The sequence below is a fragment of the Bufo gargarizans genome, chromosome 2, assembly GCF_014858855.1.
Source record: "Bufo gargarizans isolate SCDJY-AF-19 chromosome 2, ASM1485885v1, whole genome shotgun sequence".
NCBI classification, from domain to species: Eukaryota; Metazoa; Chordata; class Amphibia; order Anura; family Bufonidae; genus Bufo; species Bufo gargarizans.
The window spans coordinates 391,036,255-391,061,159 of NC_058081.1; the positions used below are offsets into that span (position 1 = coordinate 391,036,255).

Below are 24,905 nucleotides of genomic sequence, written 5' to 3' on the forward strand. Positions count from 1 at the left end.
CATCTCAACAGGAGGCTACCCGAGTGCAGCAGGAGGCTACCCGAGTGCAGCAAAAGGCGCTTGAGGAAACCAGCCGCAGGCTGACGGCCCAACTGGAGGCTGCACAAGAGGCGCAAAGAAAAGATCGGGAGACCTTAGCAGTTGTGGTGCACCAACTGACCAGTGTCGCTGGACGGGTCCCAGGGATGGCAGAGGCCCCTCATGCCGCCATAAGGGCTAGTCACTTTCTGCAAAAGATGACAACCGCAGATGACGTGGAGGCCTACCTTACCACCTTCGAAAGGACTGCCGAGCGAGAAGGTTGGCCAAAGGCACAGTGGGCCGGACTGTTGGCCCCCTTCCTTTCAGGAGAACCCCAAAAGGCATATTTTGACCTGGAGAATCAGGATGCTATGGACTATGTTATGCTAAAAAAGGAGATCCTTACACGCCTTGGGGTTACTCTTTCGGTCCGTGCTCAGCGTGTGCACAACTGGGACTACAGTATGGATAAACCTCCACGTTCCCAAATGCACGACCTCATACACCTGACCAAGAAGTGGTTGGAGCCGGAGTTCCTGACAGGCCCTCAGATGGTGGAACGGGTTGTGATGGACCGGTACTTAAGGGCCCTCCCCGTTACCTTGCGCAAGTGGGTGAGCCACGGTGACCCCAAGAATGCTGACCAGATGGTGGAGATGGTGGAGAGGTACACATCCGCAGAGGAGCTACTGAGTCTGCCGCAGCGCCCCCCAGCCCTGCAGCGGAGATCTCCGGGACTACCTGGTAAGACTGTTCTAAGGGAAAAGGGGGCTGGCAGAAGCGATGTATCTGTGGGTGCAAGTGGAGAGACTGGAGGCCCAGGCTCTAGAAGCTGGCAAGCCATGCCAGGGAGATCTGTGGCCTATAAGAGACTTAATAGGGACTTAATAAAATGTTTCAGATGTCAAATGCCAGGTCATGTTGTTGCCAATTGCCCAATGTATGGTGAACCAATGCAATGTGATGCCTCATATATAAACCGCCGTTTATCACTGTATGCCCAGCCTGCGTGTGTAGCATTACTAAATACTGCGGGGGAGAAACAAATGTGTGTTATTACGGTGGAAGGTAAAGATGTGAGTGCCTTGTTGGACTCAGGCAGTCTGGTCACCCTTGTAAAAACGGATTTGGTAAACCCCAGGAAATGGCAAACGAAAACCATGGCGGTAACTTGCATACATGGAGACACCTGTAATTATCACACTGCTGTGGTAGATGTAAATACCCGATTCGGGGCAGAAAAATTTATAGTTGGTTTAGTGCCTAAGTTAATGCATGATGTCATCATGGGGCGGGATTTTCCACATTTCTGGCAGCTATGGGAACATAAACTTTCAAATGCCTGTCAGGATGGAGATGACCTACCACCGGTTACCGAAAGGTGTGGGTATTTAAGAGAGACTTCTGTTGATGGTGAATCGTTTCCCTTGTCTGTCATGGTAGGGGAGCCTGAGGTCTCTGACCATAGTGATAGGTTAGAAGAGGGTCAGAGCAGTCCAGAGAGGGAAGACTCACTTAATGACAATTTGCCAGACCTGGCAGTACGGAAAGAGCAATTTGGTGCTGAGCAATTAAAAGATCCCACCCTTACTAGAGCCAGGGAAAATGTGAAGTCTATTGATGGTAAACTGGTGGAACCGGACGGCAGACTTTGTTTCCCGCATATGGCTGTGAAACATGACTTGTTGTACCAGGTGGTAAAAAGGGGAGAGGATCTGGTGGAACAACTGGTGGTTCCTAAAGTGTACCGACGCACGGTACTAGATATTGCTCATGGTCACCTTATGGGGGGGCATTTGGGAGCTGAAAAGACTACAGACAGAGTCCTTCAAAGGTTCTTTTGGCCTGGGGTCCATAAAGATGTTAAAGACTATTGTGACACCTACCCCGAGTGCCAAATTTCGGCTCCTAGGCCACACTATTGTAGTCCCCTGGTACCTCTACCAATCATTGAAATACCATTTGAGAGAATAGCCATGGATCTGGTGGGGCCCCTTGTAAGATCTGCTCGAGGCCACCAACATATTCTCGTAATCATGGACTATGCTACTCGTTACCCGGAAGCTATACCCTTACGTAATACGTCATCGAAGGCCATAGCTAAAGAGTTGGTGCAGATGTTCAGCCGCATGGGACTACCAAAAGAGATCCTAACAGATCAGGGTACCCCCTTTATGTCACGCATCATGAAGGAGTTATGTAAACTGTTCAAAGTTAAACAGCTGCGTACCTCTGTCTACCATCCACAGACTGATGGACTGGTAGAGAGATTTAATAAAACTCTAAAAGCCATGCTTAAAAAAGTGGTAGACAAAGATGGGAAAAACTGGGATTTCCTTCTCCCTTATCTCATGTTTGCCATCCGTGAGGTGCCTCAGTCCTCTATAGGCTACTCCCCATTTGAGTTGCTATATGGTCGCCACCCTAGGGGTCTGCTAGATATAGCAAAAGATCCTTGGGAAGAAGAAGCTACCCCCTATAGAAGTGTCCTAGAATATGTGGTACAAATTCAAGACCGTATATCTGCGGTGATGCCTATTGTACGAGAACATATGGCCCAGGCTCAGGGGGCACAACAAAGGGTGTATTACCGCAGTGCCAGAGTACGTACCTTTGCACCAGGTGACCGGGTTCTGGTACTGATCCCTACAGTAGAGAGTAAGTTCCTGGCTAAGTGGCAAGGCCCCTTTGAGGTGATAGAGAAAGTAAATGAGGTAAACTATAAAATACGTCAACCAGGTAAGAGGAAGCCTGAGCAAATATACCACGTTAATCTTATAAAACCGTAGAAAGATCGACTATCACTTGCAGCTGACACCTCCTTCCCACCAGAGCAGCGGTGCTCTGGGAAGCCCCTGTTGCCAGAGGTAACAGTTCCCGACTCCCTGGCCAAGACACAAAAGGTAGAAGTGCAGGGATTCCTCTTTAAGAATAGGGATTTTTTCTCAGAGATCCCAGGTCGCACCTCTGTCATAAAACATGACATCATTACAGAACCGGGGAAAAGGGTTAAGCTGCGGCCCTACAGAATACCAGAGGCCAGGAGAGGGCTTATCTCTGAAGAGGTGAGGAAAATGTTGGAACTTGGGGTAATTGAAGAGTCCCATAGCCAGTGGTCCAGTCCTATAGTTCTGATCCCCAAACCAGGTGGCAGCTGGAGGTTTTGCAATGACTTCCGAAAGTTGAACACCATATCTAAGTTTGATGCTTACCCAATGCCCCGTGTTGATGAGCTCATTGACAGGCTCGGAAATGCCAGGTATATAACCACTCTAGACCTAACCAAGGGATACTGGCAAATTCCCCTGACAAATGAGGCCAAAGAGAAAACTGCCTTTGCCACTCCTGATGGGTTGTTTCATTATGTGGTCTTGCCGTTTGGTTTGCATGGAGCCCCTGCAACCTTCCAGAGGGCGATGGATAAGATTTTAAGACCCCACAGACAGTACGCAGCCGCATATCTGGATGACATCATCATCCAAAGTCCAGACTGGGAATCCCATCTATCTAGGGTGCAGGCGGTTATCAATTCCCTGTGTGAGGCAGGCTTCACAGCTAATCCCAAAAAATGTGCCATTGGTCTTGAAGATGCTAAGTATCTAGGTTACATCATAGACCGAGGCCTAGTAAAGCCCCAGTTAAACAAAATCGAAGCCATACAAAGGTGGCCTCAACCGGTAAACAAGAAGCAAGTCCGTGCCTTCTTGGGGATTACAGGCTATTACCGGCGATTTATACCTAATTTTGCTTCCCTTGCAGCCCCATTAACGGACCTGACAAAAGGGAAAGACTCTGTCATGGTCAAGTGGTCACAAAAGGCTGAAAAATCATTTCAGACTTTAAAAACCCTCCTGTGCGCTCAGCCAGTGCTGATAACCCCAGATTTTAAGAAAGGGTTTGTCCTACAGACTGATGCGTCTGAGGTGGGACTGGGGGCAGTACTGTCACAGGTAAGGGATGGAGAGGAACACCCTGTACTGTATCTGAGCAGGAAACTTAATGACCATGAGCAAAAATATGCAATTGTGGAAAAAGAGTGCCTCGCTATTAAATGGGCCCTGGAAGCACTCCGCTACTATTTGCTTGGCCGTCACTTTGAATTGGTCACGGATCATGCTCCCTTAAAATGGATGTGTGAGAATAAGGAAAAAAATAGGAGGGTAACAAGATGGTTCTTAGCCCTGCAAGAGTACCAGTTTACCGTAAAGCACAGGCCAGGGACCCAAATGGGAAATGCAGATGCCTTGTCCCGTGTACATTGTCTGATGTCCAGATGTGTTCCAGCCCCGGGTCTGAAACAGGGGGGGAGGATATGTGACAGAGTGTCTGGAGAAGTAGTGGATGGGGTCTATGTGTGCCCAAGATTTCTCACTTCCGTCATTTAAAAGCAACCAGGGAAATGTTCAGGAGAGGTCTGTGCAATTCGGGTTTGCATAAAACCTGTTCTTACGGCCTGTGTTGCTGGAGTGGGGAGAGAAGGGTGGGCACCACTCCATCCGGACAGTCCGGCTTTTGGGCTGTCAGGTAATTCTCAGGTGTGCTAGCCTGATATAAGGCTGAGAATGCAGACACAGCTCTCTCAGCCTGGGAACAGGTTACCTGCATGGAGCCTGTGCGAGCACTTCAAGAGGTACGGACTTTGCTATTTTGTGTAGGTGCTTGGTATTAGGCCGGCACTTGGTCAGGGAGGGTTCATGCTGTATAGTTAGAGCCGGACAGGCTTAGGATTTTTGTTTGCTATGTTTTATGTTCTGTACCTCAACCTGACAATAAAACTGGCTGAGGTCAGTTAAACGAAGTTCCTGCCGTGTGGACTGTAACTTCTTCGGTGTGCCTGCTAAACGGTGCCTGTCTACCCAGGAGACGACAGCCCCGCTACCTAATCCCTTACACCGTTTTTTAACTTTTCATGCATAAAGGTTTTCATAGGGGTTGTTTCACTTCAGTAAGTGACATTTATCATGTAGAGAAAATTAATACAAGCCACTTACTAATGCATTTTATTATCCATATTGCCTCCTTTGCTGGCTGGATTCATTTTTCCATCACATTATACACTGCTCGTTTCCATGGTTACAGACCACCCTGCAATCCATCAGTGGTGGTCATGCCTGCACACTACAGGAAAAAGCATTAGCCTTTGTGAGCTCCCACGGTCCCGGCCACCAGAGAAGCTGACACTTTTTCCTATAGTGTGCAAGCACTACTACCACTGATGGATTGCAGGGTGGTCATAACCATGTAAATGAGCAGTGAATAATGTGATGGAAAAATGAATCCAGCCAGCAAAAGAGGCAACATGGACAATCACAATACATTAGTAAGTGGCTTGTATTAACTTTCTCTAAATGATAAATGCAACTTACTGAAGTGAGACAACCCCTTTAGGTTGTATTATGCCCCTATAACTGTACCTTTGCATATACTAGATGTAGGGATTTCTTATGTATTCTCATACTGCATCATATGTACTAATTTGGAATTTCATTATAAAACTGACTTAAAAAGGACTTAGAAATGTTAGTTGGCAGTAAACTTAACTGTAGCAACTAGACTTGAGTTAACCTGATTTGTTTGAAAACTCTGTCTACAATATCTCCTCCCTAATGCGCTTAAATGTATGGGCTTCGCTGAGAAAACTCTTGCTTCAAATAACGCAAGACTTGCTTCATCTCGCATCTATGACATTACACTTTGGTTGTACGCATAGAAATTACATAAATTACTGTTTCATAATCTCGTTAACGAAGCCAAGTTCAGCTTTGGAATGTGAAACAGTAATTTATGTGCAAAACCAAAGTATAATGTCATAGACGCCAGACAAAGCAAGTCTCGTGTTATTTGCAGCAAGATTTATAAGGCCTCAGCAGAGCGCACCATTCATCTTTCAAAGGAGTTCAGAAAAATGAAAGGTGGAATCTGATTGGTTACTACGGGCAACTAAACCAGTTTTCCTTTACATCAGTTTTGATAAATCTCCCCATGGAATGTTATGTACAATTTTAGGCACCTGTGCACAAGAAAGACTTGTGAGCGCTTGGACGGGTTCAAAAGTTGTCACTAAAGTAATAACTGGAATGGGTGGATTACAGTAAGCAGAAAGATGATCAAAATTAGGGTTATTCACTTTAGAAAAAAGACGATGTAATAACTATGTATATATACAGTATATCAAAGGCCAGTACAGAGATGTCTCCCATGATATAGTTATACCCGTCACTGTGACAAGGGGATACCCTCTACATTTAAGCCTCATTCACACATCAGTGTTTCATGGACGTGTGCTGTACGTGTTCTCCACGGACAGCACACGTCCCCATTCTTTTTAATGTGTGTTTTAGCACGGTCCGTAGGTCTGTGTTTTTAGCACGGATGCAAGCTCTATTTTGTCCATGTTCACGGATCCATCACGGCCGTTATAGTCTATGGGTCTATGAAAACCACTAATGCAATCCATGTTGCATCCATGTTTTACGAATCATTAAGAAAAGATTCTTTGAAAAATATTTTTCAGCTGTTCAGTGTCAGTAAAACACTGATGCAACACGGACAGCAAAAAACTGACACACTGACCCAACACGGATCCTTCACAGACAGCTTCACGGATGCATCACTGACCACCTGCTCACGGATTTGAGCACGGACGTGTGAATGAGGCTTTAGAGGAAAGAAGGTTTCTACACAAACCTAGAAGAGGATTCTTTACGGTAAGAGCAGTGAGACTATGGAACTCTCTGCCTGAGGAGGTGGTGATGGTAAGTTCACTAAAAGCGTTCCAGAGGAGCCTGGATGTGTTTCTGGAGGGTAATAATATTACAGGTTATAATTGTTGTGGAAATTTTATTATGCGGACATTTTACCTTAGGATGTGTGTGAGTTTTTATAGATTGTCATCTGTCTCCCTGTGTCGGATTTAGCCAGAGAGCACTCTAGCAGAGGGTACTTTGGCTGAATCGGGAGCAGTGGCAAAACCGTCAGTATGAAAACCTTCTCATGGGCTTGGAGACGTGTTCTCAGTGTGTAGGGGGGCGTTTTCCGGTTTGTGAGCACTAAGTGCAAGCACTGGGCTTCTTCCCTTCAAATGTCTATACACATTAGAGAAGTGAAGTCTGCATAACGAGAGATACATATTATACCTTTGCTGCGGCTTCGCTATCCCTTTCTGGATACATATCTGCTTTTAAGACATGCATATCTGCCTTGTCGGTATACTTGTACCGTATACTGACAATAGCCGTAGCAATGCCTCGCAGATAATCTCAAACCTATGAGAACCAGTAGAATGATCTTTATTAGATACTGATCACTTTGGAGCAGTATTGAATGAGGTCCATGCTGACAGTGATGGGGGTGGGCGGCCACCTGGCTGGTCGGGTAATGGGCATGACTCATCCTTCCATATACAGGGATGGGGTGTGTCCATTGTCTGCCCAGCCACATTGATTGCCCCTCCCTGTCCTTTGATATGTCATCACTTCCTGTATCCTTGTCTTGGCCCAGCCCCTTTTACTTTTGTTAGTAAATAAAGGACGCAGACTGGGCGGGGCGGGAGGGGTTGCTCAGAATTCAATCAAGATGGTAACAACCGGGTCTGTCTCTGACTGCGCCTGATGGAAAGGGTATTTACCTTTTTCCTTACACAAACTTTGATGCGAGATGATTACAACTATTAATATTTCTACAACATAATTACTACAGATTGGTCGTTGATCCAGGGAGTTAGGGCTCCTTCACATGACCGTGCCGTTTTTTGCGGTCCGCAAATTGCGTATTCGCAAAATACGGATGGTGCCCGTGTGCCTTCCACAATTTTTGGAACAGAACAAGAGGCCTATTATAGAAATGCCTATTCTTGTCTTCAAAACGGACAAGAATAGGACAGGACTCATCATTTTTGCGGGGCCACGTAACGGAGCAACGGATGCGGACAGACCACAGAATGCTGTTCGCATCTTTTGCGGACCCATTGAAATGAATGGTTCCGTATACGGACTGTATGCGGAACGCAGAAAACGGCCCGTATACAGAGCACAAAATACGAGCCCTTATTCTGATTGCCTGATTGGAGTCGGGAAGGAATTTTCTTTTTCCCTGAACTATGTTATCATGTTATGTGCTTTTTAACATACCGTAAAGTACTCAACACCAAGTGGATCTTGAAGAAGCCTTTCAAATGATACTGCCCAGCTGGCGACTGAATGTTCTGACCCAAGTCCAGCAGTCTGGACACTAGGCAAACTGTTGAGACTCTGGTCACTGCCTCGCCCATCTAAATCAGTGTTGTTCAACTCTACAAAATAATTGAAACAGATAAGCAAACTTACAACTCTATTTCAACATTTATTTCAACAAAAGCCACTTTCACATTTGCCTATTTTGGTCATTATTTTGTATCAGTATTCCCACGCAAAAACTATACGAGTGGGTGTAAAGCATTCAACATTTCCCTCCATTAAGCTGCTTTCACACACACTGTATGTCTTTTTATGTGTTTTTTTAAAAGAAAAATGCCAAATGTTAGCTGGAAGCCTATAGTAATGATAAAATCCAATACAAACAATGCAATTTTTGTTGTGGCATTTTTCTTAATTTGCGGTGCATATTTTCAGTCTATGACTTTGTTTTTATGGAAACATGGTCTGGCAATGTAGGGTTTTTGCTACTGTTTGAAAATATGCAAAACACACAATAAAAAAAATGCTACAAATTTTTTTTTTAAACGTCATAAAAATGCTTGTCACATAAAAAAGCATGCTAATTTTTCTTACTCCAAAAATCTCTATCTAAATTTGTGTGAAGGGAGCCTTATATTTTTCTCTCTTTTCTTAATATAATTACAAATACTGATGCAGAATACTGACCAAAATACTGACAGTGTGAATGTAGGTTTAGTATAAATAGGTTTCCCATATATTACTGCTAGGGTCCAAACATATAAAGCCCCACTTACCTTTGTAATGATCATCATGACTGTGCATGTTTCTAAAAAATATGTTCCTGTACTCTCTTAATTCATTCGGAAAGTCTTCAGACCCTTTCACATTTTTTTATGTTGTGGCCTTGTGCTAAAATCAAGTTTTCTTCTCAAACTGAACTCAATACCCCATAATGAGAATGTGATAACAGAAATGTTTGCAAATATATTAAAAAGGAAAAACTTCAATTTTGCATGTACATAAGAACATTTACTATGACACTTGAAATTTTGCTCTGAGGTCCTTGCAGGTACTTGTAGAATTTTAGTTTCTGGTTTTCAATAAATTAGTGAACATTGTGTTTTCACTTTTTCATTATGGAGTGCTGAGTGGAGTATGAGGGAGAGAAACTTGAACTTTTTATTAAGGACACGATCACAACATAACAAAATGTGAAAAAAGTTTGTCTGAAGATTTTCCGAATGCACTGTCTGTGCTATTGAAGCAGAAGAAAAAGGGAAGATACATGTTTGACATTTGACAAGAGCCTTGTTCACCTCCTCTTATCTCAAAAACACTGCCAGGACAGTTTCTGACAATTCTTTCTGTGTTTACTGGCAGAAGTTGCTGAGAGATGGTTAAGAGGAATATGCCGTTAAGCAGACTAGTTACCTGTGGTTAAAGCCTGTATTAGACTGGCTTAATGTCAGTCAGTTCATCCTTAACGATGCTCTCGCAGTGTAATACTGCTGCCGATTACCCAATGAATGAGCAAACACTTGTTCATCGGGCAATCCAGATTTTTAAGATTGCTTAAACATTGTTTTCTGGTGGCAGATTGTGCTGTGTAATCACGATCTGCTGCTGGCAAACAATTGGACAGCATAGGGACGAGTGATGGCATAATGATCACATGAATAATGATGCATGTAATAAGTGGTCTCCCCACTAGTGAGCAGACAATTGCTAGGAAGGAATGCTTCCCTTCCCTGCCTCATCTGGCTGTCTAATACAGCCTTAAGACACTCCTATGAGAAATAAGCTTAAAGGCTATCTACATCTTTGGATTTTTTTTATCATTGTATTGTACTGATTTTGAGCTAAAAATCTTTTTTTCAGTTGGTCTTCATTTAAAATATGGAGCATTTTTTTCTGTACATAACTGAGATGCTCTTGAAGCAGCCTCAGGATTTTCTATTTTTTCTGTCAGTTGGGGAGCTGACAGGCTCCTTATCTCTGCTCTCTGTCTTTATAAACAATCATTATAGATCAGTTATTAGCTTACTGATAAGAATGTGGCTTAAATAAGTTGTTAAATTAGTGGTTTATAGATAAGGTTTATTAGATGACTGGCACAAGGTGAAAGTACTAGACCAGGCATCCTCAAACTGCGGCCCTCCAGCTGTTGCAAAACTACAACTCCCACAATGCCCTGCTAAGGGATGATACCTGTAGGCTGTTTGGGCATGCTGGGAGTTGTAGTTTTGCAACAGCTGGAGGGCCGCAGTTTGAGGATGCCTGTACTAGACACACAGTTAGAAAAACTGTTAACCCTTTGTGACAGAAATTAGGATTTTTAGCCAAAAATAAGTAAAATGCAATTATAAACAAAAATTGTCCTTGAAGGTGTATATAGCCTTTAATTATTGTTTCATTTGCATCTCAATTCCCAAACATTTTCAGGATCTGCTTGCTGTCAGTGAACAAATGTATTATTGTTTACATTCAAATGTACAGAAACCTGTTTGTACCTAGTTACAGGTAAGTAACAGCTGTTATTATAATGATAGTAAGGATGGCGTCTAGGACAGAAGATAAATTATTGTTGTTTCTGTATTTAGCTCAAAGAGGATTGACTAATCAGGTAGCCCAAAACCCGATTCTACCTGGGTTATCCAATACTATAAAAATGACTCGCATATGCCCGGCCCTTCACAGTGAATATACTTACCTAGCTCCAGGGGGACCCGGAGCGGCAAGGGGAGCGGGGTAAGTATATTCATTGTGAGGGGCCCAGCATATGGAGGACATTTTTATAGTATTGGATAACCCCTTTAAAGGCTATTTACACCTTCGGAGGCTATATTTTTTTTTTTTTTTTTTTTTTTTTTTTTGATTGCATTTTACTCATTTTGGGCTGAAAAATCTTTTTATTTCTACTGGCCTTTTTAAAACAAAATAATAAACTGTTCTGTCACAAAGGCTTAACTGATTTTCTAGCTGTGTGAATCCTACTTTCACTTTGTGCTGTCATCTAATAACCCTTATCTATAAATTACTAAAAGGCCATAAACACTTATTTAAGCCATATTCTTATCAGTAAGATAATAAATTAGCTATAATGAGTGTTTAGGAGGTCAGAGATTAGAGATAAGGAGCCGTCAGCTGAGCTGCCTGACGAACAGTGTCAAAACAGCATGATTCTAGAGAATTTCAAGTGTATAGAGAAAAGGGCTCAACATTTTTAATAAAGACCAAATGAAAAGTGTTTTTTTTAGATCGCAATGAGTACAAAGCAATAATAATTTTTAAAAAAATTACCCCCAAATAGCCTTTAAAGGGGTTCTCTAAAACTTGTCACCGCTGTCGATCAGCTGTATGAAGGGAAGACGTGCACTGTGTACGCCTGCTGTCTCCCCTCTCTCTTTCTGCTCGTCATAGACATACAGTAGCAGCAGCAAGCAGGAAGAGAGACAGGAGAGGGCACGCGCTCATGGTGCCTGCCTTCCCTTCATACAGCTGATCTGATACAGTCCTGATCAAAAGTTTATTTTACATTGTTGGATCTTAACAAGGTTCCAAGTAGAGCTTCAACATGCAACAAGAAGAAATGAGAGTGAGACAAAACATTTTTTGAGCATTCAATTAATTGAAAATAACGATTTAACTGAAACAGGCTGTTTTTCAGCTGATCAAAAGTTTAGGACCACATACCTTTAAAAGGCCAAATCTTTGCAAAGATGTGGATTCATTGTCATTTTCTGTCAGGTAGTCACACATTGTGATGGCAAAGGCAAAAAAACTCGCCTTTTTTGAACGTGGTTGGGTTGTTGAACTGCATAAGCAGGGTCTCTCACAGCGCGCCATTGCTGCTGAGGTGGGACGCAGTAATACAGTCATTTGGAATTTCTTGAAATGATCCTGAGGGTTATGGAACACAAAAATATAGTGGAAATTATTTCACCAGCACTGAGCCAGAGGATCCAATTGGCTGTCCGTCAAGACACTGGACGATCCTCGACCCAAATTAAGGCCCTTACTGGTGCTGACTGCAGCCCCATAATCATCAGACGGCATCTGCGACTGAAGGTCTTCAAAAACAAAAAACGTCTTCCAACACCTCGTCTCCTTGAACGCCACAGAACTGCTCGTTTGGACTTTGCAAGAGAGCACCAAACATGGGACATTCAAAGGTGGAAGAAAGTTTTATTCTCTGATGAGAATAAATTTAACCTTGATGGTCCTGATGGTTTCCAACGTTACTGGCATGACAAGCAGATCCCACCTGAGATTCTTTCTACGCCCACAGTGGAGGGGGCGTCGTAATGTTCTGGTGTGCTTTTTCCTTCAGTGGAACAATGGAGCTTCAGGAAGTGCAGGGGCGTCAAACGGCCGCTGGCTATGTCCAGATGTTGCAGAGAGCATTCCTCATGACTGAGGGCCCTCGTCTGTGTGGTAACGACTGGGTTTTTCAACAGGACAATGCTACAGTACACAATGCCCGCAGGACAAGGGACTTCTTCCAGGAGAATAACATCACTCTTTTGGCCCATCCTGCGTGTTCCCCTGATCTAAATCCAATTGAGAACCCTTGGGGATGGATGGCAAGGGAAGTTTACAAAAATGGACAACAGTTCCAGAAGTCTTCGTGCGGCCGTCTTCACCACTTGGAGAAATGTTCACACTCACCTCATAGAAAAGCTTGCATCAAGCATGCCGAAACAAATATTTGAAGTGATGAACAATAACGGCAGAGCTACTCATTACTGAGTTCATGTTTGAAAGTTGGATTTCTATTTTTGGGGGGTTTAGTTTTTTTTTGGGAGGTGTGGTCCTAAACTTTTGATCAGCCTGTTTCAGTTTATTCATTGTTTTCATTAAATTGAATGGTCAAAAAATGTTTTGTCTCACTCCCATTTCTTCTTGTTGCATGTTGAAGCTCTACTTGGAACCTTGTTAAGTTCCAGCCATGCTAAATATGATTTTTTGCCATTTTTCAGTTGGTCTTAAACAGGACTGTATTAATGACCTATCCTGAGCATAGGTCATCAATATTAAAAGCTCAGAGAACCCCTTTAAAGCTGGGGCTACCAGGTCACTTTGGTAGATGCTTTGGGTTGGCACTTTTTCCAACAAAAAAGAGCGGCCATGTTAAGCAATGAACAAAAGGGCGTGTGGCTTGGGAGCATGGTTTAACACATGATGTTAATTTTAAAGGGGTGTGGTCTAACACTGGGCTATGATAAGCAGGCATGCTGTCAGATTGCACCTAATTTATGACGGGGCATACATCTCATAATAAATGAGGCGCAGCATCCATCAGTTCAGGTGCCCAAACAGAAATCTATGCCAGCCTCTGGTTGGAGAAGATTTTAGTGTTAGTTAATGCTAGAAAACTGGTGTAAAAGATGCTAAATGTGGTGAGGCCAAAACAGCACTTGCGCACCAGTGACATAACTCATCATGCTGTGATTTCACCGGGGGCTGCGGGATTGGAAACACATCGGCAATCCAGTTCCCAGTTCTCTGCTGAGCCTCTCTGTGTGACATAACATCCACCAGACAGTTATGCACACAACGCGAGTGACGAAGGGCAGGAATGGCGGTAATATCTCTGTGGTACTAACGTTATTTTCATTGTTCTGCTCTTACAGCAGAGCAGAAGAATGGAAATAACACAGGTGTGAACACAGCCTTAGACCTCATGCACACCACCATATTCATATTGTGGTCCGCAAACCACGGATCCACAGAATACGGATACTGTCTCTGTGCGGTGTCCCACTCAGTGATGGTTGTGGGCACTTCAAACTTTTGATATTTTGTCTAATGTATTTCTGTATATACCTGTATGTCCTATTAATAGGCTGTTAGGAGGTCATTACATCTAGTCGCCCCTAGGTGATGCTGGCATCACTTTTATATAGTCTGAGGTTTACTAATAAAGTAGGTTATTGTGGTAGAGAGAACTGGATTGAGCAGATCAGACCTAGTCCACCATGTAGCTGCTATTCCAGCCCCTTGACTGTGGCCAGGCTAAGGGAGTATGCATAATAATATTACAGCAGCATAGCACAGAGCCAAAAGACTTCACAACCAGCAGTGACCAGGAGGAACCTAAAAGTACCAGAACACAGCCGGATGATTAATGCGCAAAATTATCCTTTACCACATGCCTCTAGGGACATAGTGGACCGTAATTCTTCAGTGAGCATCCTTTCCAAAGAATGGAGCAGAAGACTGATGCTTGTTAGCAGGGAGACCGCCCTGTGGATTGCTACTGACTAGTAAGAGTTCTTATATCCAGTACCTGAGTGCTAGAGAGTGGACAAGGGATATACAGATATAGAAAGTAAGGAAAACTCCTCAAATAACAATTGCCAAGCCTGTTATAAGGAATACATCTGAACCAATACTTATATTATTGCTTTACCATATAAATGAACTGTTCTGACTACCTGAAGACAAATGATTGCTAAGTAAAAGTTCAACTGTTTTACTACAACCGACTCATCATTCTTTCCATCACCAACCTTTGCACCTAACTGTGCTGGTGTCACGAAACACCGAGGTCCCAGGCCCAAAAGCACCCTATATTCACCTATACCATCAAGGCCACCTCAACTACCATCTGACTGGTCAGCCTTGTACTGGAGAGTGCCCTGGAGGATTTAGTGCTGTCTTCCCCTTCACTGCACGCTGGCCTAGGGAAGATCTGCTAACCGGGAGTAAATGCAACTACTACCCCCATCGGCCCACCGTAGCCTCACGTCATGCCCCTGCGGACCCAGTTTCTGCATCTACCCAATCCCCTGAGGATGCCATGTAGTGGTGAAACATGTCAGGGGGCAGGACGACTAATCTGTTTTAGGGACAGTTGTAGAGGCTGTGTTTATTGTAATAGGAGACAGAGCAATTATATGTGAAGTGAGGAAGCTGTCAGCAGCGCACAGCTGTGGTCTCCTGAGATAAGAGATGTATCTATCAATGTCGACATTGTTGCAAGTGCAGAAGCTACACAAATGTGACAAACACAGCAGCTCTCAACTGCAAGTTTTAATCATATTCTTGCCTATCAATAATACTTTTAATGAAGAAAAATAAAAGTGAATTTTAAAATGAAAAAAAAAAAAAGACAAATGGAAAGAAGGCGCCTAATGGTCTATAACCAACAGTACAGAAGACTGTAATTTTGTCACTCATCAGTAGAAATGGCTAATTTTATCTGCCGAGTGAAATTGAATAGGATATGTACTATATGGAATGGCCACACAAATGCATTTTTTTTTTGTGGACCCATAGAGGTTAAAGAGGACCTTTCACCTTGAAAAACATTGTGAACGAAGTTTGCTGCCATGGAGAGCGGCGCCCGGGGATCTCACTGCACTTACTATTATCCCCGGGCGCCGCTCCGTTCTCCCGTTATGCCCTCTGGTATGTTCACTCTCTAAGTTATAGTAGGCGGAGACTGCCCTTGTCCTGTGGGCATCTCCTTTTCCTAGGCTGCAGCACTGGCCAATCGCAGCGCACAGCTCACAACCTGGGAGTTTTTTTTCTCCCAGGCTGTGAGCTGTGCGCTGCGATTTGCCAGCACTGCAGCCTAGGAGAAGGAGACGCCCACAGGACAAGGGCAGTCTCCTCCTACTATAACTAAGAGAGTGAACATACCAGAGGGCATAACGGGAGAACGGAGCGGCACCCGGGGATAATAGTAAGTGCAGTGAGATCCCCGGGTGCCGCTCTCCATGTCAGCATACTTTGTTCACAATGTTTTTCAAGGTGAAAGGTCCTCTTTAATGGTAAGAGTGTTTGACCTGCAAAAAATATGGATCGGATGCTGTTCCCAAATGCTGTCGTGTGCATGAGACCTTAGAACGTATTCTTTTGTCATGATGCGATCCACATTTTTTGTGGGTTAGATGTGGACCCATTCACTTCAATAGAGCTGCAAAAGATGCGGACAGCACACCATTTTCTGTCTGCATCTGTATATAGAACATGTGCTATTCTTGTGCACATTACGGACAAGGATAGGACTATGGCCTGGACGTTTCATTCCGCAAAATCTTTTCATTCCAGTATCCATGTTTTGTGGATACGCAATTTTGAGGACTGCAAAACAGGCAACAGTCGTGTACATGAGCCCTTAACCCGCTTGTTACCAGTGCCGTACATGTTAAGGCTGTAATGTACACGATCAGTATTATTGCCGGTCACGGACATTAGCCGCGGGCCTCTGCTGTGTGAAACAGTGGAGACCTGCTAGCTATGGCGCCCGCTCATGTGTGCAGCGGGCGTCATAGCCAGCAGATCTCTACTGTTTCAAACAGCAGAGGCCTGCAGCTAATGTCCATGACCGGCAATAATGCTGATTGTGGACATTACAGCCTTATGATGCCTTGATCAAATGTGATCACAGCATCTAGAGGGTGAAAAACTCAGAAGTGTGCGATTACGGGTAAATACCTGCATCCCCCTGTGATGACCGGGGATGCCGGCAATTAATTCTAATAGGCTGGGTCTCTCTGAAGAGAGTTTGTGCACCTCAACTGCAATCTACTAGATTTCAGTGTTCTTCTGCACCAGTAAACTGGTGTAGAAGATGCTAAATATATTGGGGCTGTCGGCCACATCCCCGCTATACCCCTTTTTGGGAAATTGGCAAGGCCAGTGGATAGTGTTGGTCGAGCACCAAAGCACAATGAAAGTTAATGGGAGAACCAGAGCATTAAACCAGGCACCCCCTGTGCTCTGAAGAGGTGAGGGTGTCTGGTTCACAGGAAAAGGTCAGAAATTGATGGAAACACCACTGAAACGGTTTGGGAACAGCATGGGGAGGATGTCTGGATGCATCTTGGACTCCCAGGTTGCTGCTGGGAACGATGTTGTCCGAGTAGGACTCCACTTTTACAGACTGACAATAATACGCACAAAACCAAAGATAAAATCGATTTTAGAGGAAAAATTGTTAGGAAACATTCTTTCCTGTATATTTACTTGTATATAAAGTGCAAGTGCTGTCAAAAATTACAAGGAAGAGGCACTCCGATACAACCTGTATATCACATAAAGGAGGCCCTCATTCACATTGTGGTACAATTGTTCAGGTAGTGAGACTCCTACACTCATAAAGCCTATGCACTAAGTGAAAGGGCTGCCAAAAATTACAAGGAACCGGCACTCCAATACACCCTTTTTTACACATAAAAGAGGCAATCCTACACACCCTTGAAAAATTATGATTGATAGCCTGCTGGTGACCCTCAAAAACTATTAGAGCAAGGGCCTGCTGATGTGTCCATCTAAAACATTATGGGTGAGTGTCTGCTGCTGAGCTGACCCTCTAAAACATAAGGGGCGAGTGCCTGCTGCTGATCTGACCATTTAAAACATTAGGGGCGAGGGTCTGCTGCTGATCTGACAATCTAAAACATTAGTGGTGAGGTTCTGCTGCTGAGCTGACCATATAAAACATTAGGGGCGAGTGCCTGCTGCTGATCTGACCATCTAAAACATTAGGGGCCAGGACCTGCTGGTGACCCTCTAAAACATTATGGGCGAGGGCCTGCTGGTGACCCTCAAAAACATTATGATTGTGGGCCTGCTGGTGACCCTCAAAAACATTATGGGCAAGGGCCTGCTGGTGACCCTCTAAAACATTATGGTTGAGGGCCTGCTGCTGAGCTGATCCTCTAAAACATTAGGAGCGAGAGCAGCCAAATAAGCATGTTGATATAATGGAGGAGGAGGATGAGAAAAGGGAAATTGAACCATATATCCTTTTTAGTGGTGGAAGGGGTGCATGGGAATTCAGTGTATTCAATACACCATAAAAGCCACATTTAGAGTGCCTTTATGTTCAGCCGCTTTCCTCTGGTGGAGTAGAGAAGTCAGGGGCAATCCAGGCCTTGTTCATTTTTATAAGAGTCAACCGGTCAGCATATTCAGTTGACAGGCAGATGCGCTTATGAGTTATTATGCCCCCAGCAGCACTAAATACACACTCTGACAAAACGCTGGTGGCGGGGCAGGACGGCACCTCCAAGGTGTGGAGCGCCAGTTCGTGCCATGTGTCCAGCTTGGACACCCAATAGTTGTAAGGCACAGAGGGATCACTGAGGATGCTGACACGGTCTGCTACATACTCCTTCACCATCTTCCAAAATTATTCCCTCCTTGTGAAACTAGGACGCACATCAGGTTGAGGGTGCTGGCAGGGTGTCATAAAACTGTCCCAGGCCTTGGAGAGTGTTGCCCTGCCTCTGTTGGAAGTGCTGTGTGTTCCCCTCATATCCCCTCCTTGGTTTGCCAAGGAACTATGTACTCTGCGCCAGTGTTGTCAGCTGGAAACTTTTGGAGCAATTTTTCCACAAGGACCTTCTGTTATTGCACTATTTTGCATACAACGCGAGGGTCACAGGTAAGGCAGGCTAACATAAAGTTAGCCATGTGTGCCAGAGACCCAACAGACAAGACTTCGCTGTCCTCATCAGGAAGATGACTCTCAATCTCCTCATCCTCTTCTACCCATCCACGCTGAACAGATGGAATAAAACTTCCATGGGTACTACCCTCTGTAGCGGAGGCAACCGTCTCCAGGTCCTCCTCCTCATCATCATCCAATTCGCACTGAGAAGACGAACTGAGGGTGGTCTGGCTATTCCCCTGTGTACTGTCTTCCCCATTACCACCTCTTCCACATACAAAGCGTCCGCCTTAATTGTGAGCAGCGAGCGTTTGAGTAAACACAGAAGTGGGATGGTTACGCTGATAATAGCGTTATAGCCACTCACCATCTGTGTTAATTCCTCAAAGTTGTGTAAAACCTCAAAGAGGTCAGACATCAATGCCAACTCGTCACTTGTGAAGAGCGGAAGCTGACTGGAAGGGCGACGATCATGTTGCAGCTGGCATTTCACTACTGCCCTCTGCTGCTCACAAAGCCTGTTAAACATGTGGAAAGTCGAGTTCCAGCACGTGCTCACATCGCACAACAGTCGGTGAGCTGGCAATTGCAAGCGCTGCTGCAGCATTGTCACAGCCATTATCAGACACAACCATGCCTGGTTGTAGGTTGAGTGCAAGAGCCACAGCTCAGTCTGGTCTCTTATCCCCTGCCACAGCTCTGTTGCTGCTTCCCCACTGCAATGCTACACTGCTTCCAGCTACTGACTGATGTCTGATGTCTTGATGCTGCAAGATGATAATTCAGAGGTGGAAGTGGAGGCGGAAGAGGAGAACTGGCGGTTGCAGCCACGAACGTAGGTGGTGGCGGAAACCCTGATGGAAGTAGGGCCACAATCTTTGACGTTGGTAGCACCTGTGACATCCCAGGGTATGACTCGCTCCTGGCCTCCACAACGTTAACCCAGTGTGCCATTAGGGAAATGTAGCGTCCCTGGCCAAAAGCACTTGTCCATGTGTGAGTCGTTAAGTGGATCTTCCCAATAACTGCGTTGTCAGGGCACGGGTGATGTTACAGGACACATGTTGGTGTAAGGCTGGGACTGCACACCGTGAAAAATATTGGCGGCTGGGGACAGAGTAATGCGGGAAAGCCACCACCATCAGCCTTTGGAAAGTCTTAGTGTCCATAAGCCTAAATGGCAACATTTCAAGGGCCAGCAACTTGGAAAGGTGTGCATTTAGTGCTATGGCCTGTGGCTGGGTGGCTGGGTATTTGCGCTTTCGTTCAAAGGCCTGTGGTATAGACATCTGTACGCTGCGCTGGGACAAAGAAGTGGATGCGCTAGCTGATGGTGCTTGCGAAGGTCCAGGTGCATGGTGGGAGGCATCTGGGCCTGCATCTTAGACAGGGGATTGGCCAGCACATAACACAGGGGAAGAGGAGGTAGTGGTGTGACCAGCAGACACTGATTGTGGACCCAGGCGTTCGGCCCACCTATTAGGGTGCTTTGATGCCATGTGGCGGATCATGCTGGTGGTGGTGAGGTTGCTAGTGTTCAGGCCCCTGCTCATTTTGGTAAAGCACAGGTTGCAAATGACAATTCTTTTATCGTCCGCACTTTCCTTAAAAAAAGCACCAGACTGCGGAACACCTACCCCTTTGCAAGGGAGATTGCCGCAAGGGGGAGCTCCTGGGAACAGTTGTGGGCCTGTTTGGTGTGGCCCGCCTTCTCCCTTATGCCACCCCACTGCCTGATCCAGCCTGTTGCGGTGCTGCGGATCCCTCCCTCTCTGTACTGCTGTCCTTGCTCGGCTTGCCACCACCCCAGGTTGCGTCAGTAACTTCATTGTCCACCACCTCCTCTTCCACTTCCTCACTCCGGTTATCCTCCTGACTTGACCTAACAACAACCTCAGTTATTGACAACTGTGTCTCATCCTCATCATGAACCTTTTGAGACACTAATTGTGGTTGACTTATTGGCAACTGTGTCTCATCATCATCATCCACCTCGTGAAACACTAATTGCCGTTCCCCACTGCCATCTTCTTGTGACTGTGGATACTCAAGAGTTTGGGAATCGGGGCACAATATTTCCTCATGTCCCTCTTCAAGCGGGCTTGTCGAGATGCTCAAATCAAGGAATGGCGATGAAAAGAGCTCCTCGGAATATCCGAGTGTGGGATCACTTGTTTGCCAAGACTCTCAATGGTGGGAGGAAGGAGTATCAGGGTGAGGATTCTGTTGACCAGACTCTTGGCTACTGAGACTGGACTTTCTGGAAGACAGGGTGGTGCTTAACCGACTGAAAGCATTATCTGCTGCAATTCAACTGACCACCTGGTCGCACTGGTCTGACTTTGAGAGTGGTGTCCTGTGCCGCCCTGCAAACTGGCACATGAAGCTAGCTATCATGGATGAGTGTGTTTCTTGTGCTCTGGCAGCAGGCACAGTTTCACTGTGCCAGGGCCACGGCCTCTGCGTGCACTTTCCCGTCCCTTACTGCTCACCTTGCTCATATTAAATGGTATATATGCTTGCAAGAATGTCACACGTACAGTAGCGCAGGTTTTGTAAGTGTGTGCGCAAATAAAGTACACAGAATGTCACAGATATATTTAGGAGGCACACATGTTAAACAGGAGATGTACCGCAGATAATGTTGCTGTCCGCAGCGTCTATGAAAAAAGTACACTGAATGTCACTGATATTTAGGATGCGCAAACGTTATACAGGAGATGTATCGCTGGTAATGTCGTTGTCACCAGCGGCCAAACAATTGGGCTGAATGTCACAGATATTTAGGTTGCGCAAATGTAAAATAAAAGATATAGAAGAGGTTGTGTCACTATCAGAAGCAGCCCTAACAATTGCACGCAATTTAGAGCAGGTTGCGCTAATAATATATATTGCAGCCAGATACAACTATAGTCCTTAAAAGGACTTTTGGGTCTCTAACAAGTTTGTTCACTAAAATATTACTATTTCACTGCCTACACTATCTGTCCCTTATTCAGCACAGCTCTCCCTGACTAAGACTCAGCCGAACACGTGTCATCAGGTGCTATATAGAACCCAATGACGCGATCCGGCCAGCCAATCACTGTAATGCCAGTAGCCAACATGGCTACGGCATTACAGTGAGTGCCAGTACCTATGTGCATGCTTATTGGCTACATAACAGCCTACAAATGTGCGGGGAGCATCGCTTGAGCACACGCGGTGTTCGGCCGAGAGCATGCTTGCCCAAAATTACTAGTGGAGAGATGCCACTTGCGCAAAAAACAAAGTTGTGCAAGGGATGTTAAAAAAGTAACAAACCTGCAGGTTGTGACTTTTTCATGCTAGTTTTCTGGTTTAACTTAAAAGGGTTATCCAAATTCTAAAAGATCCCCCCAATGCCCAGGCCCATCATATACATTATACGTACCTGCTCCCTGGCACCCGCGTCGCTCTGGGTCCCTGCACGGACACTGCTGCATCTCCCTGTCGTGTGGATCAAAACATCCCATTGTCTCTAGACAGTCTGCAGCTAGTTATTGAGTCAGCTATTTTACTGAACATGGCAGCATATGGAAAGTAAATGGTGTGGCACTGTGACCCACTACAGTACGTACTGCAAACCACAGTCATAAGAAATCCAGCAGATTTGAATTTTTTTGCAACTACTGATTATACGTACCTGCTCCCTGGCACCCGCGTCGCTCTGGGTCCCTGCACGGACACTGCTGCATCTCCCTGTCGTGTGGATCAAAACATCCCATTGTCTCTAGACAGTCTGCAGCTAGTTATTGAGTCAGCTATTTTACTGAACATGGCAGCATATGGAAAGTAAATGGTGTGGCACTGTGACCCACTACAGTACGTACTGCAAACCACAGTCATAAGAAATCCAGCAGATTTGAATTTTTTTGCAACTACTGATTCAGGGTCATAGAAACTTGTGAGTCACAATGCAACTCCATTCATTCATTATATTGCAATATACAGGACAGTAGTATTACGGTGGTTCGATCTTCTGCTGTGCAATGTATGCTGTGGAAATCTTAGGCTGCAGCAGTCACATGGGGTGAGATGTCATTGCAGGAGACCAGGTTCTATAAAAAGTCTGGTATTGTAGTAGTTCAATGGAGCTACAGAAGCACCAGGGGATGTGAGTATTCTATTTTTTTTGTAGTTTCACACTAGCCAAATGTACCTGGCCAGCTAGGACCTGTGCTAGGTTGCTAGTATAGCTTATATGTGTAAACAGCTAGACCTGCCAATAGTCTTAATACAGTTCCTATGTTTATGTGTTAAAGACAAAATCAGAGTTATTTACTGTGACATCATGTTTTGAATGTCATATAACTGTTATATTTTGTGTTCACAGAAGCAGAAAAAGATAATATGGCTTTAAGATTCATTTTTTTTATGTAAGGTAAGCTCAGTGACACAGCAGAAACAACAAAAAGCACATTGTTAATCTGTTGTTGCTGGGCAGAAGTCTAGACCAATCACAGCCAGCTTCTCACACAGCAAGAGTTTTCACCAATCACAGCTAGCCTCACACACAGCATGTCTGGGAATTCCCCTAGCAGGAGCTGCTGGAATCATTATTCACCAGAGACAGGAGCTGAGGAGACATTCACTCCACAGCTGTGTTTGTATGGAAGCAGAGAGGCCAAAATAGGTCTTTAAAACAGTTATATAATGTTCCTACTGTTAGTATAGTGATTAGAACCAGTTATATGTGTGTTGACTTACAGTTCCACCAAATTGCAAATACAAATTGCAAGCATACAAAGTTAACAATCCAAATTCAAATTCATATTGCAATCCAAATTGCATACAACCATACCAGATCATCTGCAAATAGTTACTGCAAATTGCAAACCCAGTTTAGCCAGTAGAACTGTTAAATCTCAGATATACCTCTCAGAGAGATCATAAAGTGCTTAAATAACTTAAAGTGAGAGTACAGATACTCAAGAGAGAAATATATCAACCATTTTATGTTGAATGACAAGATTGAACAGTTGAACCAACATCTTAATCATACTGCCATTTGGCGATATCTTTTCAACACGTGTTATGTGCATGGATTATCTGCTGCGGAGGCGGCAGTGTTATATATTAAGAAAAGTTGAAGTTAATAAAGATGTTATTGCAAGCATTTGGTGTACTCTTTAAACCTACTGTTTCCATAGAACAGTGCTAGAGGAATTACAGAGTAATAGACAGTCTGGTTAGACTAAAAGTCATAGATATCAAAATTCTTCTAATGCCACAGCGCAAAAGGCACTTCATAGTGCTGCGCCTGCCACACCAAATGCCACATCTGCAATGGAATCTGCACTAAAATCTACATGTTCTGGTATGGATTTTTTCAACTGCATATTTCCTTATGGATTCTTGGAGAATTACTGTAGAAATTTTTTATGCAATTCCGAAACATGTGCAGGTAGCCCAAAAAAGAAAATCTCTAAACACTGCCAGCAAGCAGAGATCCTGGAAGTAGAGATGGCCTTGCGGTTCGCTCGGCGGTCGTTTCATGGCGAACTTTGCGTGTTCGCGATTCGTCGAACATGCAAACATATGGAGAAATTTGCGCTTGCCATATTCTTTTACATTATGATGAACTTTGACCTATGACACATCCATCAGGTGGCACAGGACAGCCAATTGAGACATTTCAGCACATGGACATACCCCCTACCCTATAAATAAACCTGATCTGGCCGCCATTTTACATTCAGTGTTTTGCCAGTGTAGGGAGAGGTTGCTGTGTGGAGTAGGGACAGGCTGTTAGGGACACCAAACGCTAGCTAATAGGGCCACAAAAGTCTTTTTAAGGACTGATATAGGTGTGCTATCGATAGGTGTGATACACAGAGGGGTGCGATATACTTATAATATACTTTTATGAGTCAAAAACACATAGATCTATATAGTGATCACCTGGAAGTCAGAGGGCTAGGGGGTTACTAGGGCCATTTTTATATAGGGTAAGGTTCTGGGTGCGGTCGCTCTTATCAGGGCGGGTGGTCTGTGGTTAGGCTATCAGGGCCAGAATAGCACCCCCCTGTAGGGCAATATCAGGGACAGTTCTTTGCCCACCCTGTCCTTCAATACCACATCATCATCTAGCCCAGGGATAGATGGTTTTTGCTTTCCCTCCGGGATTCATGGATGTGCACTGGAACCCCCCGGATTGTGGTAGGACATATGGTTTCTGATTACCTGATTTAGTCCCGCTGAGCACTTGTTATTGCATACCACATCTATGCTTTTTGCTTAAAGGGGTTCTGCACTTTGTTTTAACTGATGATCTATCCTCTGGATAGATCATCAGCATCTGA

At 44.6% G+C, this 24,905-nt stretch overlaps 1 protein-coding gene across 3 annotated transcripts in view; it reads right to left on the bottom strand.

Moving 5' to 3' along the window:
* The window catches only part of RGS14 (regulator of G protein signaling 14), a 200,798-nt gene that overhangs the window by 170,073 nt on the left and 5,820 nt on the right, over positions 1 to 24,905 (bottom strand). For 2 of the 3 annotated variants that reach the window (XM_044280804.1, XM_044280803.1), the window contains exon 3: positions 8,151 to 8,311. The exons of the other annotated variant lie outside the window; for it this stretch is intronic. In XM_044280804.1, coding sequence (XP_044136739.1) covers positions 8,151 to 8,311 — 161 coding nt within the window. The remainder of the gene's footprint in view (positions 1 to 8,150; positions 8,312 to 24,905) is intronic. 3 annotated transcript variants of the gene reach the window in all.